At 33.0% G+C, this 21377-nt stretch overlaps 1 protein-coding gene across 1 annotated transcript; it reads left to right on the plus strand.

Annotated features, from left to right (window-relative positions):
• Positions 1-6023: 6023 nt before the first annotated feature.
• On the plus strand, positions 6024-20632 carry LOC134231507 (ankyrin-3-like). The gene is made up of 5 exons (XM_062713467.1): positions 6024-6100; positions 12828-13085; positions 14882-15110; positions 16126-16213; positions 16537-20632. Exons 2-5 carry the CDS (start codon positions 12841-12843, stop codon positions 20352-20354), a joined length of 4380 nt encoding a protein of 1459 aa, XP_062569451.1. The 5' UTR covers positions 6024-6100; positions 12828-12840; the 3' UTR covers positions 20355-20632.
• Positions 20633-21377: the final 745 nt, after the last annotated feature.

The raw sequence follows: 21377 nt of genomic DNA on the forward strand, positions 1-21377 counted from the left end.
GTTAAAGATTTTGAAACTGACTCGACTGAACTAGATGTCATTGGGAAAATACTAACATATACAAAAAGAACTATGAATGGAGATATTAGTGCTCATCTATGGGAGTATGGATTGTTGTTTGGATTGCATGATGATTCAAACAAAGAGGTTATAAAAATTCGGGTTATTAGCTGGATTGTTTATTATGGCCATGAAGCAATTCTCAAATGTCTGTTGGAAAGAAAAAAAACGACATGGATGAGGCTTGTAAAGGTGTCAGCTTATTTACAAAACTGCGAAAGTATTTTTTTGAAGTATTCGCTAAACAAGAGTTGTCGAGTTTTTTGTTTTTTTCCATAGATAAGGATGAACTTGTTCGCATTCTGACACTTGGGTGCTGCACTGGAAAACCAGACCTTGTGCAATTGATTCTTGATAACTTTCCAAAAACCAGGATATTTAAAAATATTATTAATTGTACGGCAGAAATCCACAAGAAAAATATTTATGGTACATCATGCAGAAGCTTAACCCCCTTAACAGCGTCTTGTTTGAGGGGTCATTGTGACATTGTGGAGTTGCTTCTAAAAAATGGAGCCGATGTCCATCAACTAGATGGATTCCATTACACACCACTGATGTCTGCATCAGACCAAGGGACCTTAGAAATGGTGAGATTTTTGGTAAAAAATGGTGCAAATGTTAAGCAACAGGGCTACAATAATCTTTCCTCCTTGCATCTGGCCTCAAAACGCGGTCGACTGGATGTTGTTAAGTTTTTGATTTCCGAAGGAGCACTTGTAAATGTTTGTAACCTTGAAAATGTTACCCCGCTCCATATCGCTTGTTACAGTGGTGATTTGTTGATATTCAAGGAATTACTTGATGAGGGTGCCAATGTTTTAAGTAAAACCACAGAAGGTGTAACACCCTCTGAAATTGCTCTTTGGAAAAATCATACCTTCCTTTTGCAAAAATATGTGGAAAATGTATCCAGAGACGAGAAATGTAAACGAAATAAAGTGCTTTTCACACATCTGGTTGAGCTAAGGCATTCTGACGTTGTGCTTGGCGAAAAAAATGGTAAAAATGGTGTATGCTTAGTAAATAAAAGGCCTTACTTTCCGCCATCTGACTTTTGTGACATATTAAGCTCGGGATCAAGAGCTGATCTAAAGTGGCTACTGACAATAGGATTAAATCCTAATCAGCTTATTTTATTTCAACATGCAAAAACGGATGAAGACAGAGGTGGTCGTGAGATTATCAACCAAAACACAAATTTGTATGCTCCAATTGCTTCTTTGATATATGATGAAAAATACCGGTATGAAAAAAGTAAAGAAGAATACGTATTTGATGATGATGAGGTTACAGATAGAGAAGAGGTGCAAACCTTGTTCTCTGCGATTATTCATGACGATCATGCTATTGATAGAACCAAGAAGGTGAAAATTTTATTGGATTACAAAGCGGATTTGGGATATAGATATTGGAATCAAGAATCTGATTTAGAACACTTACGACAAAAAGTTGAACAGGGATTCTTGAAATTAAACTTCGAAAACTGCAACAGTACACATACATTTGAAGTATTCCAGGAAGATATAGAAATTCTCAAATTTGCAAAGGAGAAGGTACGAAGATATTCTCGGTAACAAAAAAATGCAATAAGTTATTGTTCAAGTTATTTTCTTTTATTTTAATCTATGTACATGGACTATACGTGCATGTGTATTTACTGCAATTATATACACATCTGGAAAATATTTAAAGCAATAATGTTCATGACAAGTGATTAAGCTGTTTCAGTAGATTGCGTGTATGAATGAAGTTTTGAAAAAATTAAATAGCCAGATTGTAGTTTGAAATTCATATTAAATTTTACATATCAATAAACCATATTTATCAAAACATAACATTGTGTTGAAATTTGAAAAGAGGACTTGTAGAATATTTACAGGGGTTTTAATGAGTCGGGCTTTGTTAATATTATGCATGCTGATTGTTATTTTTTAATGAAACACTCATATTTATATGAAGACAATTTAACAACCACTTAAGAATATAAATGCCAAATTAAAGCATTCTATAAAAAAAATAGCCATCTTTCAGATAAGATGCATAAAATTAGAAAAAAAATTATGAGTAAAGAGGCTTTTTGTCGAAAGCAGGAAATATCTGTGCCTTGAACATATTAACAAAATGAAAATGAAAATTCCATTTTTACAAAAGAAAAACAAGATTTGTTTGTGAAACACTGATGCCCCTGTATTGAAGCTTATGATGAAGGTTGAAGTTTCTATGATGCAAGTCAGCCCCAAAGTCGAGGTCAAAATTGTTGATATTAAGAGGACGGTCTTTTCACAAGGAATGCATTTGTGGAATATGAAAGCCCCAGAATCAAAGTAGATATAACACTATGGTCATGGTCAAAAGGTAAAATTTATCTAAATCCATCGAAAGGTCTTGTCACAAAATACACAGGTAAAATATGACAGTCCTAGCATAAACTATTCAAATGTTTTGGTCAAGGTTAAAGTGGGTTTTTTTAAAGTTAGTCAAACTCGAAGGTCAAGGTCAAGAAATCAAATTTGGTGGTGCTAAAAAAGGTTTTGTCATAAGGAGTACACATGTGAAATATGACAGCCATAGTCCATCCATACAAACGTTATGTGTTACAGTTTTGCGGATAAACAGACGAACAGAGCTAAAACTATTTACTCCCGAACCTTCGATTACAAGGGCATTAAAACTAATACAATACCAACAATGGAAATAATAGGGATGGTAATTTTTTATCGGTGAACCGGTTACTCGGTTGATAGTAATCAATTAGAAAATCTGTAATCGGTAAGTAGCAAAAAAATAAAAAAAAAAACTGTGTAAATATGAAAAATATTTCCATAAAATTAAAATATCTTAAATGTTCGTACTTTAGGTGATTTTGAGATACATGTAATTAGGGTTCTCAGGATTGACATGGTCGGGGTAAGTGGTAAGTTTGGAGATTTTAATTGTTGTTTAATTATAACACCATGCCATTACCCAACCTGTACTGTTTCTATAATGCTCGATTTTAATTAAATGAGAAATTAGTTTTTCAAAAGAAAACACTTGCTGTGGCCTTCAACTCGACATTTAGATACATGTATATCGACGACGTAGAACTCAATTAACAATGTCAATTTCCATTCTTATGCAGATACAATATATCCTGGTGAGCTTGAGATTAAAGATACCAAAGAGTCTGACAAATCTGTTTCATATTTTGATATTTTTCTTGAAAAAGATGTCAGTGGTACAATCTAACATCTAAGCTATATGATAAACGTGATGGCTTTAACTCTTCTATCGTTAACTTCCCTTACTTATGCAGCAATATACCTTCATCACCTGCATACGGAGTTTATATATCTCAGTTTATATGATACACAAGAGCATGCTCTACGTATCAATAATTTCTAAAACTAGGTAATTATCAACAAACAAGTTGATGAAAAAAGAATTTCAGCTGTCACGTTTAAAGTCATCATTTCGGAAGTTCTATGGTCGAAACAATGTCCTCGTCATCAAATACAATTTTTCAGTGGGTCGAATGTTGACTTACGTTTTTCATACTAATCGTTAGTCCATTTTTTATACACTAAATTGACAACGTATTTTTCTTTTATTTCCCGATCATGGCAAGGAGCACACGGTTGGTGTGACTGGTCGGCAAGGGATGCTTACACTGTATTCCTCCATGGCACCTGATCCAACCATTTCGGAGGTTCGTGTTTGCCATGCCCCTATTTTGTTTTGTTATATGGACTTTTGATCTTGAATACTGAACGTTATCTCCACGTGTTTCATATAAATTTTTATCTTTTTTGCTCATCTGAGCTGAGCGCTCAGGTGATATTTTCTGATTAATCGTTTTCCGTCGTCCGTTTAGCTGTCCGTAAACTTTTCGCATTTTCAACTTCTTCTTAAGAACCACTAGGAAGATTTTAATCAAAATTGGTACAAAGCATTTCTAGGTGAAGGAAACTTTAATTATTTTAATTAAACATATGTGAAAGCATCCAGGGGTACTGTAGATTTTAAAGTATTGAAACTACAACCTGGGGATAAGGCGGGGCCACAACGGGATTTTAAAGTTTCACATTAAAATATATCAAAAACTTTTTTATCTCAAGAGCCACCAGGGCAGAAAAGCATAACATATGGAAACATCCTTGGGAAGTGTTAATTTTATATAATTACTTTGTGGTTGCCAGAAAGCGAGCTGGTGACCCCAAATGATTAACCGTCTCCAGATAAAATATCTTTCTACATGGCCCCTACAGGCGTCCATACCTAGCTAGCCAAAGGTAATTATTAATTTTTATGCCCTCGTAAACGACTTTCATTTGATAACAAGAACTTTGACCTTTTGACCTTGACTTTAAGTTTGACCTATTTTTAAAAGTTTAACCTTGGCCATAACTTCTGAATGGTTAAGGCTAGGGCTTCCATACTTTACATAAGTATTCTATGTGACAAGACCTTTCATTAGATACCAATAACCTTGACCTTGGAGATTTTTGTACTTATTGAAAAAACTTGAACATTGGCCTACTTTCAAATTTCAAAATTGTTTCCTGTGAAAATACCATACTTTTGGTACCAATTAGTGAAATTTGCATTTAAGAAAAGTTTAATCTTTGCAATATTGCCATACGGGGGCATCAACGTTTCACAAACACATCTTGTTAGCGATGGCAATCGAACAAAGAATTGACAATCGGTTAACCGTTAAACCGTGATGTCAACTTCAGAGTTCTTGTGTATACAGTCAAAATGTTTTTTTTTAACCGAAATAATTTTGCAAATGACCAATGACAGGTCAGTAAGTTTACGAGTTTAATTTTCATAGAAAAAGCAGCTGTCAACGATTTCAAAAAGTTTTTAAGCTGTTGAATTTGGTGACATTTTGTAAATTCAAATTGTTCAAAAGTTCCTTATATGTAAAGAATCAAACGAGAAATGGATAAGCCTATTAAATTTATAAAAGAATATACAAAGTAAACTTTGTATACACGCGGGAATGTGTTGAAAGGTGTAGCAATAAATCAAACATGGCGGAGAATAGTGAAATTAGAATCGATTTGATGTATTAGAACATATCAGAAACCACAATCAAGAATTCTTCTGTATAATAGCAATAGCATGGAAATTATTTTGCAAAAATTATTTGAAATAACTTGGTCTTAATAGATATATTTGACGTTTTTACCCGTTAAAATTCTCTTTCTTCCCTACACTGGCAAGATACAAAACTTAATCTAAACCATATGTATAAAGCAATTTGTAAATTACACTTGGTTATAAAACTTTATACATCACTGTTCACTAGTGTACACCGAGTTAGGCTAAATCAAGCATGCACAATATATTTACATTTCCTTATTCCTTATTCAGTCTGTGTAAAAGGGGTTTTCCGTGTTCCTCTATGTATACTATTCAATGCATGTAATGGGTCATGGACAAGTCTCAGCTAAAAGAAAACCGAACTTCATTTTCCCAGTTTTTTCATGTTTACAAATATTTAATTAACGTATTTCTTATGATAAAAAATTCGAATTTCAGTTGTCAAAATAGAAGACAAATTAACAGTCCCAAACCTTTGTTATGTAAACAGGGCCTTTACTATGTTTTTGTTTACAAAGGTTAAATATACTAATTTATGTTTTGTTCAAAGCAATTTTTTACTATTCCATAAAAAAATTAATTCTAAAATGGCTCGACAGTTTCTAGTGAATTGTTGTTGTGCTGATTATTAGAATAGCCTTCGTTTGGAATTGTAAACATTAAAACTGGTTTTAAAAAATCCAATTCATACTGTGTCTATGTCTCTTTAATATTGTTGTCCCCGTTTTTGATATTTAAATGTACATAGACAGCCATGTAATGATTTATCCAGACCTTTCTTTTGATCACTGTAGATATTTGAAGGTAAGACGGAAATTATTTCAGAATAAGGAAGAATTTTCTTATTGCACATAAGACCGTCACTTGTGTTTGTGATTATTTTTTATTACTACAGAAATGATTTTCAGGTAAATTAGAACCAACTGCACTCTAAGCAGTCGACGAGGTATGTTTTTTATTTAAACTTTAAATTCACAAAATCATTACAAAATTCCCATTTACTGGTTGTTGTTTTTTTGTTAATATTCATATTTCTTTATAGGTAAATATACTGTGTGTAGAATAGTAAAACAAAAGTTGAAATGTAAGATCAGTCTGGATATTGACGTGTAAGAATCAGGAAGTAATGTGTAATGATGTAAAATCCACATTTATATCTATAGACCAATGCTTTTTGTGTTATTTAATCCTTGCAATTCTGAAACTTACTCGGAATTCATTCAATATAAATAATGTTTATAACCATATTTCCACAAGTCGTTTCTTCATCCTCTTTATGCATGAGTAAAACTTTGAGTCAATGAAATCAATGTAATATTATATTCTTAGTACTTAACTGTGTTGTATATGGGGGTGGATTTCAGCTTATTGTTATATTATAGTGGTTAGTCACCATATGTAATATGTATGAGGGTGGACTTTAGAATATATATTGCATAATACTCACGGGCTTGTGGAGTATGTTGTTCAGTGATGTAAAGTAGCATCCAGTTTTAAATTTATTAGAAATGTTTTAATGTTCAAGTTACTGTAAACCAACTTTTATTCGCGTGCGAGAAATTTTCGCGAAGTTCGCGAGAGGCTCGTCATCGCGAATATTTCTCGCCGCGAACCGGTCCTTATAGTATATTTTTCTATTAAAAACAGATGCAAAAAGGCTTGATCGCGAAAATTAATCGTCGCGAACTAGTTTCTCCCTGGTAAATCGCGAAATAAAGTCGTCGCGAATAAAAGTTGGTTTACAGTATTTTATTATCTTATTGTTTACTTAAATCATTGCTGCAATACACATTGCACTTCGACATTGTTATGTAAACAAATGTTGTTTTTGTGTTACTATACGATCTAGTGAGGTATTGTTGAAGAGACAGTAAGAGACAGTGATACTAAGATGTTATATGACAGTTTTTCATCATTATCTACCATATTACGACTGTAATTCACTTACTTAAGTATTTCAGCATTATCACATGTGTTGAAAATTGGGCGCCTGCCATCTTTCTCATGAAGAAAATAGTCATGTGACATAAACATTGTCGTTTTACAATTGATGAGATCAAATTAATACTGTCCATGTCATCAAATGCTTATAACTGATAATTAAATGTTACTCTACTGCAGTATTGTCATTCAATTATGTTTTATTTGACGATATGTTTGGAACTTGAATGTATAGCATAATACTTATGTGTGCATTATTGTCCGGTATTACTACGCCATGGATTGTATGTGTCTGTTTTATTACAGATTGTTTATTGAACTAATTTTATTACGTATATCAAATAGAATGTATAGCTCCTACCTTACATGTAGAAAGGACGACATTATTTTCTTTGTATTAAACAAAATGTATGTAAAGTAGTTCTGAGGGGCTCCAGAAAGGACAATTATTCATTGGTTTGTTTTGATCATATGACCATTATAGAAGGTTGTATTTATGAGCACCGAACGTCAGTTTCATCATAACTATCATCATAATACACTGTACGTCATCAGTATCACTGTGACTGACTGTATAGCTGTAAATTACTAGCCACTTAGGTATGAGAAAACAATGTAAACTTTAGTAAAAATTAAGTAGCGTATAATTTCTCCACCGCACGGACACCACAATCCACTGTTTTTTATTATTATTATTAAATCTTTATTAAATGAAATACTTGAAACGAGAAATGGAACTTGGTTATATTTATAAGGATCTGAAGTACAATATCAAGAGTGTTTAAATACATGCGACGGGCGGAGGATGCTCCTTTTTAGACGGAGGCTTTATGCCTCCGCTCTATTGGTATCGCTCATCTGCGGCGGAAGAGAATTTGCGATCGCCATCTAGCGGCAAATCACATTAACTTTGATTAGTCTGCTCCCCCGACTCATCCTTTCCAATGCAGGAGTACATGAAGCAAAGCAGTGCCGAACCAGGCTAAACTTTGATAAACTGGCTTGCCTGTCTGATATCGGATATGCGCTGTATACAGACAGGTGATCAGTAATGTTTAGAGTCCGCTGTTGACACGCTCATTGGCTGATAAAAACTCTCGCTGACAAACAATTTAAATTGTCGGGGAAACCAAAACAAATCACCGAGTGCAGTTTTCTGCATCTGCTTTTGATGCAATCTAATTCAGTATTCCACATACAATACAGTATTCTTTTTTGTCATGGACCTATAATTATCTCACACCTTTCACCTCGCCTGAGGGTTTTCTTTTATTAGTTTGCGAGGGACCTATCACATTAATACCATACATTATCTAGATAGAAGAACTCTGCATCATTGTTTAATTGAAACTGACAGACTCAGCAGAGAGCTGCGGCTTGTCTGTTTATAGCACACAGAATTTAATTCTGCTGCATCTATTTTTAGAATTCCTTATCACATGCTTGCAAACTATATAGATGGGACAAATTCTATGTTTACATGACCAACTTAGTGGTGTAAATTTAGTAATATTATGGCTAACCTGTGCAAAAAAGGAAGCAATAAAACACGGGTACCCATAAAACACTGTTGTCATGGAATCTGCAAAAGTGACTCAAAGTATGCCCACAAAAATATATGCATTATTAGATTTCCCAAACCTTGGAGAAATATTGAAAAAGTGTCAAGGATGGGTGAATGCTTTTAAACGTTCATTGGCGGATCCAAAGGGGGGGGGGGGGGGGGGGGGGGGGGGGGGTCGGGGGGTTGGAAGCCCTCTTTTTTTTGTCAAACAGGCGTTTGTTCTGCTTAATATTTTTCATAATGTTGAAAATATTTGAATATCCTCTTCATGTTTATATCCAACACAACAGAAGTGTTAATTGTCCTTTTGATAAAAAATAGGAATTCGGTTAATTACATAATTAAACATCAGGCTACGATAACATAAATGAGGAAGTGTTTGTGAAACACTGTTGTCCCCCGTGTGGTAATACAGCGAAGATTAAACTTTTCTTAAATGCAAATTTAATAATATTATATTGATACCAAAAGTAGGGTATTCTTACTGGAAATACAATTGTGAAATATGAAAGTAGGTTAAGGCTTATGTTACTCCATAGGCACGGAAATCTCCAAGGTAAAGGTCAAAAGGTCATGATTGTTGGTATGCAATGAAAAGTCTTTCTACAAAGAATACATATGTGAAGTATGAAGCCCTAACCCTTCAAAAATTATGACAAAGGATAATTTTTTTAAGTAGGCCAAACTCCAAGGTCAAATGTCTTGCTAAAAAATGAAAGGTCTTGTCATAAGGATTTAATATATAAAGTATGAAAGCACTAACTCTAAAGCTTTAAAAGTTATGCTCAAGATTTGCTTTATTAAAGTAGGTCAAACTCCAAGGTCAAAGGGTAAAAGTTCTTGGTATCCAATGTAGGGTCGTCTTACAAGGATTACTTTTGTGAAGTATGAAAGCACTATATATCCATTACCATTCAAAAGTTATGGCCAAGGTTAAAGTTTTTTCATAAGTATGGAATCTCAAAGGTCAAGGTCAAAAGGTCAAGGTTGTTAATATCCAATTAAAGGTCTTTCAACCAAGAATACATATATGAAGTATAAATGCCCTGGTATCTACTGTTCAAAAGATGTTTCCAACTACCCTTAGGCAAATGTTGGGGTCAGAATATGAATAAAACAAGATGTGTTTGTGAAACACTGATGCCCCCGTATGGCAACATAGCGAAGGTTAAGCTTCTCAAAAGCAGATCAGATATGTTGGTATCATGCAATTAAGGCCTTTTCACAAGAAATGCGAAATATAAAACACTATCTACACCTGTTCCAGGGTTATGACCAAGGTGAACATTTTATAATACAGGAAAAATTCCATTTCAAGGTCAAAGTGACAAGGTTGTTGGGTTCTAAAGAAAGGCTTTGTCTCAAAGATTACGTATGGGAAGTATGAAAGCGCTGGCCCTTACCGTTCAAAAGTTCCAAGGTTAAAGTTTGTAAAAAGAAGGTCAAACTCTAAGGTCAAGGTCAAAGGGTCCAGATTCTTGATATCCAATGAAAGGACTTGTCACAAGGATTACACATGTGAAATATGAGAGCTCTAGCCCCTATTTTTCAAAAGTTATGGTCAAGGTTAAAGTTTGTAAAAAGTAAGTCAAAATACAAGGTCAAGGTCAAAGGGTCAAAGTCCTTGATATCAAATGAAAGGTCTTTTCACAAGAATTAATCTTGTGAAGTATGAATGCCCTAGCCTGAACCCTTCAAAAATTATGGTCAATGTTGCATTTTTGAAGTAGGTCAAACTCCAAGGTCAAGGTCAAAGGGTCAAAGTTCTTGGTATCCAATGAAAGGTCTTTTTATCAGAATTATATATGTGAAGTATGAAAGCCGTAGTACTTATTGTTCAAAAGTTATAGCCAAGGTTAAAGTTTTTTCGCAGGTACGAAAATCTCCAAGGTCAAGGTCAAGAGGTTAATGTCGTTGGTATCCAATGAAAGGTCTTACCACAAATAATATATATCTCAAATATAAATGTCCTAGTATCTATTGTTCAAAAGATATGGCAAAAGTAAAAGTTCAAAATTTTTGTGTTAAAGTGGGTCAAACTCCAAGGTCAAGGTCAAAAGGTCAAATTTGGTGGTACCCAAAGAAAGGTCTTGTCACAAGGAATACACATGTGAAATATGAATGTCATAGCTCCAGTAAATCAAAAGTTATAGGCAAGGTTAAAGTTTTTGCGGACAAACAGACAAACAGAGAGACAGACAGACAGACACGACAAAAACTATATACCCCCGAAACTTCGTTTACGGGGGCATAAAAAATCACAGAGACAAACAATCATGTTCATTTCAAGCCTCCGTCTATCAGTACTTTCAGTACTTTGATTTTATTTGTACTGGATGGATGTCATGAATAGTCCTGATAAAAATATTTATTCATTGAATTTACACGGAAGGAAACTCTGTAAGCTGATTGGCATTTGACAGGGTGCTAAGAAAGCTTACGTTAGGTATAATTTTAGAAAGATTTTCTAATTACCCGATGTTTGTTGGTTTTTCTCCCTGTTACACGTAACCACACTTTTTAGCTTACCCTAACAAAGTCGAAATGAGCTTATGCTATACCCGGGTGTTAGCGTAAGCATTGGTGTTTTAACTGCAAGCTTTATTCCATACTAAATATAAGCCCTGTCTGACCAAACTTGTATACATGTGAATTATGCATCATTTTTACTTGTATACATGTGAATTATGCATCATTTTTTGGATGACTGATCATGCTCATATTTTCAGATAAATTTCATTTGCAATTACTATAAGCCCTACCTGAACAAAATAATATTAAGAATGCACATAGGGTATCAAATTTAAACAAGGTACAAATCTCTTAATATACTGAAAGGAAGAAGAAACACAGGGTTAACTTTTCAGGTGAATTAATTTCATTTTTTCCTTGTGTATTTTCTAGTATTTCTGCATGTATCTAATGTTCAAAATCATCTTTAATGAAAATTTAACCAAATAGATTTTGCCTTATAATTCATGATTAATGCAACTCGTTTGACGATACCCCCAAAAGTGAAAATAGAATTATAGTCTTAATTGATTCTCCTTTGCATTTCATCAATGTGTTAATCCTCAAAATAGAAATATTATTCAACCCTACAACAAGATGGTCTTAGCTGAAAGAGACCAGCCTGGGTATTTCGAACCCATATCGCCCACACAATCCAAAAAATATACTCACAATCAATAGAAACGCAACACCCTAATTTTAGGCTGAACATGATATACGGGATATAACTATGTACCAAAAAATTTAGGACATATTTTACTTTGCTAAATCAGTTATTTAACGGTTGAATGATTTTCATTCCATTATCGGAAGTTGCTTTTTAGCCCTCTTTACAGAAATCAAAATTTTGCAAATTTAATAAAACTTTTAACAATATTTTGGGTTTTCAACAACAGCTTGTTTTTGCTAATTTTGTATAAGTCAAATAAAACACTTTCATAGAGATGAATAATGTCATTTATTAAAATGTGAACAATTTAACAATGATTTTAGTGTATAGTAACCAAAATTCTTAATCTGACCAGTCAATTTCCGGTCATGCCATCACAAAATTTCGCATATTTTATATGTTAACCTGCGTTTTTTCTTCCTTTCAGTATATATTCTCAAGAACCATAGAGCTAGTAACAATTAAACATAAGATAGCTTCCTTAATGTAGTCCCTAAACGAAATTGTTCAAATACTTATCATGCTTGGGAATGATATAGTGCGAATATAATGGTCCAACGTTTTACATGGGAAATTTTAATTTTAATCGTAACACAGCCATAAATTAACTAATGATATAAATACCCGGCTATCCAGGGTAAAGTAGACGCAAATACGTTCAAATCTTGATACAAAGGTATGTAAAACCTCGGGAAAAAAAGTTGACACCATTGGAAAAATCAGTTCCTTGAATGGAAGCTTCGTCATGCATGAAATATATTGTCTACCCATTTAAGATTTAGTGGGAGTGAGTTCAAGTCTCTTGTGACAAAAGGATGTGTGATATATTTCAAATAATCTCATTTCAACATTCAACTTTTAAAAATTATCAAATTGGAAACGTTTAGCAACTATATATTTGACTTTTAACATTCTTTAGTCTGTGATTAAAATGAAGACATTGTTTGTTATCTCCATATGTTTCATTCGACTAATATCTGATTTCAGCAAAATTTGCAAGATGACAACAAGTCTTGATCCACATACCAACTTTGCTCGAGCTTGCCGAGCCATTATTAACCTAAATACGGACATACTAAGGGATGAACTGGATTCTCATATCACACCAGGAGATATAGCCAGAAAGGCCAATGTCAGTACTAGCTTGCCAAACCTCAGACCAGAACAATGGGCATCTATCAACAACGCAGCTGCCAAAGGTTCCTACGAAGATTTCGACAGCTCTCTGTTGTATATCATGATCAGGTATAAAAGCATATTTGCCTATATTATAACTTTACATATATGAAAATGGTAAACAAAATGAAATTTGCGGATCGCGATTTATCCCTCTTTGTTCGTGATTGTTTTCAGTGCAAACAGATTTTCCTAATTTAAGGGAAGATAATTTTTAAGGGACATGGACACAGTTTCAACTTATTTTTTTACAATTCCTTATTAAGGTATTTCAAATGATCAACAAAAATTTGACATAAAAAATAATTTGTTGATTAACATAGGAAATACAGAACAAAAAAACTTCATAATGTAAACAAAGTTCCTGTCTTATGTTTGTTTACATGTAAAAAAAAAAAATATCATATTCATACCAAATCAAGATTCAGTAATTAACAAGAAACTGTCTAATGGTATTTAGAATTAACTTCTTTATTGAAAAAAGTTGCATATGAATATATTTAAACCATGTAAACAAAAATGCGACACGGGCCTTGTTTACATAACAAAGGTTTAGAATTCTAAATCTGTCTTGTGTCTCGACAACTGAGATTCAAATTTTTTTTCATAATTATTAGAAAATACTTTAGTTAAGTATTTATATGCACAACAATTGAAAAAAATATTAATATTTTCAGCAGAAAATGTGTGCATGTCCCTATAAGAAATGGCAAACAAATGGTTTTGAACCTCGTTTAAATACAAAAAGAAACAAAATAAATAAATAAATAAATAAAAAAAAAATAAAAAAATAAATAAAAAATAAAAATAAACCCAGTTTGCAAAATACATGTATAATTTGTTTTTCAGCATTATGATTTTAACCTTGGTCATTCTTTAAAACTTCGCCTATAATTTTTTTTTAAAGAAAAACAAAATTCCCAGATGTGTATACGTCAGAAAAGGTCTCTTAACAGGTTGACATCAGTGCCTAATAAAAGTACAAAATAAAAATATGTTGAGAGAAATTGAAATATTATGTCACTAAATATGAAGTTAATCTGTGATGTCTTGTAATGATGGCACAAGCTTCTTAATCCATGTATTTTATAATAAAAGAGTAAAAAGAACTAAAATACCTTAAAAGTATTTTTTTTAGAATTGTTTCCGAAGTGCTTCAATACCTATAGTTTTCAAATCCTAAACTATATCTTTTGATCATATTTGAATAAGAAATAGCTGGTGCTTTTATTCACGTTTCCTAAAATAAAAAAAAATTACGAACCTTGAAAACTATGAAACTTATGCATAACCTTGTGCATATTCCATTGATAAATATACATAGTTTTGTGAATTCAGAGACATTTTATAAGCATTTTCATCTAATTAATCTAATTTTTAGAAAACGGGGATCGGACTACTTACTACCATAAGTCTTACAGTAAGAATGATGTACATGATTATGCTTTCGTCATGTAAAAAAAGTTCCATCATATTAACGTTTCTACAGTGCCCCTTATCGTATAATATGTACGATTACATGTAATTGCAACAGACTAAAAAGTTTTTTTTAAGTATTCGTACCAGGTATTTCTCTTGTTTCTCGGAATCTGGTACTGTAGTAATTGGCATAATGGTATTTTTTCTAGAGGATAAAATGGAGAGGAATGAGAAAAATCAAACTGCTTGAAAGCAAATGTTAGCTTCAAATGTTAAGTATAATGCAAGATACTTAAATAAATAGATATAAAAATTGCCTTCTTTCTTTCTGATTCCACGTATGATTTTATGGAGGTCCATGTTTGCTCTGCTCCTATTTTGTATTTGTTTAGTAGACTTTGATATTGAATACTGTTCGTTATCTCCATCTCCTTCATTTCTTGTAGAAATTTATGTCCACTCTCACAACCTCTGCTCGGATGGAACAGGAAACCTCCACCGACAGATCTCTCAGTGGCAGCGGACGTAGAGAGGATCCGCTACTATAGAAATGAAGTTTATGGACATACCACTCGAGCAGAAATATCAGATTCTGAATTCAACAGCATTTGGTGGGAACTCGAAAAGATATCTGAAAGATTCGATAGGAACAGACCCGGCAAAAACTATAAAAAGGTATACTTGGAAGATAAATCATATCAAATTCCCGAAAAAAATGCTTAATTGGCTGTATATTTTTTTTAAAAGATATATTCTATAAAAGAAGCCCGTTATGAATGTAGAAAAATCTTTACACTTCTTGATATAAAAAAAAAGGCAATGCACAGAAAGTTAAAAGGCAATTATTGAACCATCTATCCTTCCGTTTTCACTAAATTGGAGTTAATAAATAAATTAGAAAGACTACATGAACAATATGCTATGCTTCCAGCAGAAAAATTTAAGCTTGTAACAATATCATATTTGTTTGCAATGCTCATTATTATTACTATAACAAACTTTCCTACAGTCAATAACATCAGAATGCTCAAATTCTCTACACTTTAGACAACCATTCATTTCTCATGATAAAATGGAAAATAGGCTTTTTGATATTATAAACAACTGCTTCTTCATTGAATAATCGAACTCGGAAATATTCATATATTGTTATATAAAAAGGACTCTGTGGTTCCTTATTGACAAAATTTATGCTGTCTTCCATGTCTTCGGAGACCAGGCCCCGGGATCATGAAGATCTTAAGCTTAAGAGGTGTTGTTATCTACAAATTTAGAAATAAATCCTATAATTAATAAATATTTAATAGGCGATTGAAAGTTTGACATAAGTCTACGTTTGTTTCATGATCCTGATATGAAGCCCGGTCTTTCAACAAAGTGTTGGAATTTCGATTGACACTAATTGTGCTCCTTTATTAACTGTATACCTGATCAAAAGATAGTACTAAAGGCGGATGTGACCGATTAATAGAGAATGTCTATTCCTCGTAAGCAACTGATCCCACGTCCTGAGTTTCTGGGGGTCCGTGCTTTATATACTTTTCACAGATTTGTTTTTGTTTGTAGATGATTTTAGAACGACAAATGTTTTTGATCTTCACCTTTTTCATTGATATCTATATAAGATAATTCTTTTCGAAGATTAGTTTCATAAAAACAGCTGAGAAGTATTGTACTGCTCTTTTATCAGAAACTCGTCAGTTTGAGCCACTGTTGTATGGATGAAAAGATGAGACAAGCAATGGAAGAGAAAATGAAGTCTAATAAATTATTAGAGGGTAGGGTTAGACATATTTTTATGCATTATATTGAATAGGATGCTAATGATGATTTAAATCGGCTTTCACTTAAAAATTAAATGATTATAGGTGACTTTGATTAAACTTAATTTTTTGGATTGGCTAAACCCAAGGAACCTGCTTGATGAATCTGCAATTAATTAATCATTAAAACTTAATTTGCTGAAAAAGTGCCCTTCCACTTAAATCAAATAAAGAAAAAAAAGTCGCTAGACTTTTTTTTTTAAAGTTACATAAAGATAAATCATGAAGATTTTACAACACGCTTTACTTTTGATTTTATTCATGCGTTTCACATTTAGAAGCAAAGAAGCAAAGATATTTGGTTGAAGATTGGAAAATCCAGGACAAAAAATTTGTCGAGACCAGGGCATGTAGAGCTGTCAGAGAAGAATTGAAGACAAAAAATATTGTAACTATTGTAGGTAATTCTGGATCTGGAAAATCATTTATAGCGCGTCACCTGGCGTTAGAATATCAGAAACACGATTGGAATATATTTCTAGTAGATCATGTTTTAGAATTTAAACGCATAGCAGACCCTTCCTCTCCACATCGACAATTCTTTGTTCTTGATGATCCTGTTGGAAAATATTGTTTAGACGAAGTATCATTTAATGAATGGTTAAAGATTGACAAATCTTTGAGCGGAGTCTTTGAAAATAAAATTATCAAAGTTTTGATTACATGTAGGAAGTCGGTAATATATGAAATAATCTATACGTGTTTCCTTAGCGCTAACATTGTTGAAATCGATGCAAAGAAACTGCAATTAGATAATGACGAGAAAAAAAGAATTTTAGAGTGTTATGTTGCGAAGGAAACATTGAAAGATGAGGAAATTGAGCTTATAATAAGAGCAGAATTACTTTTTCCGTTGTTATGCAGACTTTTTACTGAAAATGAGAATTACAGAATGAACGGGATTCACTTTTTCCAGAATCCAACTCCCGTGGTCATAGCTGAAATAAATAAATACAAATCTAGGAAGAAAGAGAAGTATTTGGCTCTTGTTCTTCTTGTCGTGCATGGAGGTACCATCAATACAGATAAATTCTTAGATTTTAATAAGAGTAGGGCGAAATTTGAAGAGATATGTGAGATCTGTGAGGTAGACAGAAATGTTTCTAGAGTTGTAATCATAAATCATCTTCATTCTCTCGTTGGATCATTTGTGCAAAAGGTGGAGTCAACCTTTAGCTTTTTGCATGATTTTCTGGAGGATGTAACAAGTTTTGTTTTTGGAAAGCATTCCCCGGTACAGTTACTAAAGTACTGCAGTTTGAAACTTATCAGACAGAAAGTTCAAGTTATTACAGAAAAGAACATGGATGAATCCCATGAGAACAATGACTTTTGTATAACCATTGATGAAAAATATATTGACACACTTGTGGAGAGATTGTTAAAAGAAATATTTCTGAACAACACTGTTGAAATATGTATGTGTCCGTCCTTACGGCACGAGAAAGTAGTAAAAAATATTGCAAATCGTATAGATTGTCTTGCAATAAAAGACTTTAGAAATTTTTGGATAAAATGTCAGAAACAACATGTATTGTTTGCACAGTCCGATATAATTTTTGAAGAGGAAAGAAAATATTTTATAACAAAATTTGATGTTATTGAAAACGATCCCCTACTTTCTGCATTAAATATTTTTTTGATATTCAACCATGATAAAATCTGTGAATTCATCCTTACAAGGATTGAATATGAAAACTTAAAATTAAATGATACAGAAAATAAGAAATTAATTTTAGCAAACTGTATCAATGGGAACATTGCAATTTTACAAAGAATAAAATTACTTAGTGGAGAAGATATTTTAACGAAACAATTAGAAGAAGACGGAAGCCATTTGCCTTTGCATCTATCAGCTGCCTTTAATAATATCAGTATTTCAAGATTTTTACTCGGTTTGAATTGTGATGTTAATGGTGATAATCGAAACACAGCATTATTTTTAGCCGTCTGTAATGGACATTATGCCTCGACAAAGATACTCTTGGAAAACAAAGCAGATGTAAATATGCGTTCAAAGTACAATAATCGTACTCCATTATTTTGTGCTAGTGAAGATGGGTTCGAAGATATTGTTTACTTACTTCTTGAGTATGAAGCTGATGTAAACATTTGTTTACATAGTGGCATGAGTCCTTTATATGTTGCCTGTGATAGTGGTCACTCGGGCATCGTAAAAGTTCTCCTTGAAAATGATGCCAACGTAAATTTATGCGAATGTAGTGGTTGGAGTCCTCTTTCTGTTGCTGCTTATACAGGTAGTATCAGCATTGTAAAATTACTCCTGGAAAACAAAGCCAACGTAAATCTATGTGATATGGATGGTAGGAGTCCACTTTTTGCGGCTTCCGTCGAAGGTCATCTGAAAATTGTAAAAACACTCTTGAAAAGCAAAGCTGACGTAAATTTATGTGATAATCTGTATAGAAGTCCACTTTTTGCGGCTACAATAGAAGGTCATATCAACATTGTAGAAAAACTCTTAAAAAGCCAAGCCGATGTGAATATTCACTCAGACAGCAATAGCTGGACGCCATTATTATGTGCCAGTAAAGATGGGTTCGAGAATATAGTTCATTTACTTCTACAATATAAAGCTGACGTGAATATGTGTTTAAGTAATGGTATGAGTCCTTTATATGTTGCTTGTGAAAGTGGGCACATTAACATTGTAAAAACTTTTCTTGAGAATGACGCTGAAGTGAATTTATGTGAACACAGTGGTTGGAGTCCACTTTCTGTTGCTGCCTTTACAGGTAGTATCAGCATTGTAGAAATACTTCTGGAGAACGGAGCCAACGTAAATTTATGTGATATAAACGGTAGAAGCCCACTTTTTGCGGCTTCCGTCGAAGGTCATATCGGCATTGTAAGAACACTGTTGAAAAACAAAGCCGATGTAAATTTATGTCACAACGATGGCAGAAGTCCACTTTATGTGGCTTCTATCAAAGGCCATTTTAGTATTGTAGAAATACTCCTGGGAAACAAAGCTGACGTTAATCTATGTGATAGATATGGTCGGAGTCCACTTTTTGCGGCTACCGTCGAAGGTCATATCGAAATTGTAAAATTGCTTTTGGAAAACAAAGCCGATGTAAATTTATGTGTTAAAGATGGTTGGAATCCACTTTGCTCCGCAAGTAGAAATGGTAATTATGACATTGTAAAGCTACTTTTGCAATTTAAAGCGCATTTTAGGTTGTCTGATGATACAAATGGAATGTCTTTGCTTTTGGCTTGTATAAAAGGACATGAAAAAATTACAAAACTACTGTTAAAGAATACGGTTGCTGTAAATTTCAGAGATGTGAATGGATTAACTCCACTCCATCAAGCAATAATGAATGGACATGACAACATCGTCATGACACTCATTGAAAGTAATGCAGATGTAAACTTACGTGACACCTATGGAAAAAGTCCGCTTTTTGTAGCTGCCGAAAGTCATATTAGGTTTGTTGAACATCTTCTTCAGTTTGGAGCTGATGCAAATATATGTGACGAAAGTGGATTCACTCCTCTCCATTATTGCTGTTCATTACAACAGAATGATATAGTAAAAATGCTTGTTGAAAATAAAGCTAATATCAACATTTATAATAGTGAAGGTATATCCCCCCTTTTTGTGGCTTGCCTTTCTGAGCACGAATCAACAGTGAAATTGCTTTTGGAGTCTGGAGCTGATGTTAATCAATGCGACAGATATGGTTTTAGTGCAGTTCATATAGCTGCCCAGAAAGGTCACATTCCAATTTTGAATATTCTGCTTAATTTTCAACCAAATTTGGATTATCAAACATCCCATAATGGTTTAACCGCATTGCATCTTGCAGTACTCTTTTCTCATGAACGAGTTCTTAAAGCTCTTCTTACGCATAAAATCAGTATTGACATCGGGGATAAGCAGCGTAGAACTGCATTACACAAAGCCTGTCTTCTTGGCAATAAAAATATTGTCGAACTTTTACTGAGGTTTGGTGCCGATGTCACACAGAAAGATATGTTCAGTAAATCAGCAATAGATATAGCAAGAAAGCGGCATTTTATTCGTATTGAAAGATTATTGATGGAATCCTTGAACAGAAGAAAATAATTCATTTAGTGGTTATTCTGATCAAAAATAGGTCGCATTAAAAATGAATAAATATATTGTAATATGATTTTTTTTTACATTCTCCCCATTCCAGGAGAATGAGAGAAGGAAGTAAGAAACTTAAAATATCTTTTTTTTGATTCGGTCATGTCATTGAATACATGTTATATAGAGAAAAAAGACCTTTAGTCATACATTAAGCAATTTTTATATTCATGTAGAAACATTTATCCGGTGTTTTTTTTAATCAAAGGCGCATATATTTGTGTAAAATTATTATAAATAGTAAAATATAAAGAATTGTATGAACTGTTCGCCTTTTCTTCGCTTCATGCAATGGAAGTCCTCATTTTTTACAATATTTATTTATCATTTGTATAAAAAAGATGACTTGTATTAAAAATGACAACAATTTCTATTTATACGTTGGAAATATAACTGGATACCTTACAATTGCATTTTCGGCGCTAACGCATGCACTACACACAGCCTGAGAAATAAATTTAAGGGACTATTAGTAATTTCATTGTAATGTGTTTTAATTTAGAATCACAGTTGATTATACATATTGCAAAATATTTGGAGTAGAAAGGAAGTATTCAGAATTTCGAAGAAATTGACTTAAAGGAGATATAATTTTTCCGGAAAAAGTTTTTTAAAAAAAGCAACGTCTTTACTTTTTTTGTGTATTTGTCTTTTTCTAATTTAGATTTTGAACTTAAATTTATCTTTTGCAACATTAGAATTATCCTCCAAAATTGGCAAAAGTAGTATTTTGTCCGTCAAATACCGGTTTTGCGTGAATTTCGGCCTGAAATCAGTCAGGGCAGGCCTACATATATATAATTAAACTTACGTTGCATAATCAATTATATGACCTTTCTGCATCACAAAATGCCATTTTTCTGGCATTAAAGGTGTAAAAACAAAGAATATAATTTTAAAATCTTCAACTTCTGCTGAATTTAAGCAGAATGATCAAATTTGCATTTAATTGGTGTTCGACAGGGCTCTGGGCACACT

Source organism: Saccostrea cucullata, unplaced genomic scaffold (genome assembly GCF_032062105.1).
Source record: "Saccostrea cucullata isolate Sc308-1 unplaced genomic scaffold, CSIRO_AGI_Scuc_v1 ctg4451, whole genome shotgun sequence".
Lineage (NCBI taxonomy): Eukaryota > Metazoa > Mollusca > Bivalvia > Ostreida > Ostreidae > Saccostrea > Saccostrea cuccullata.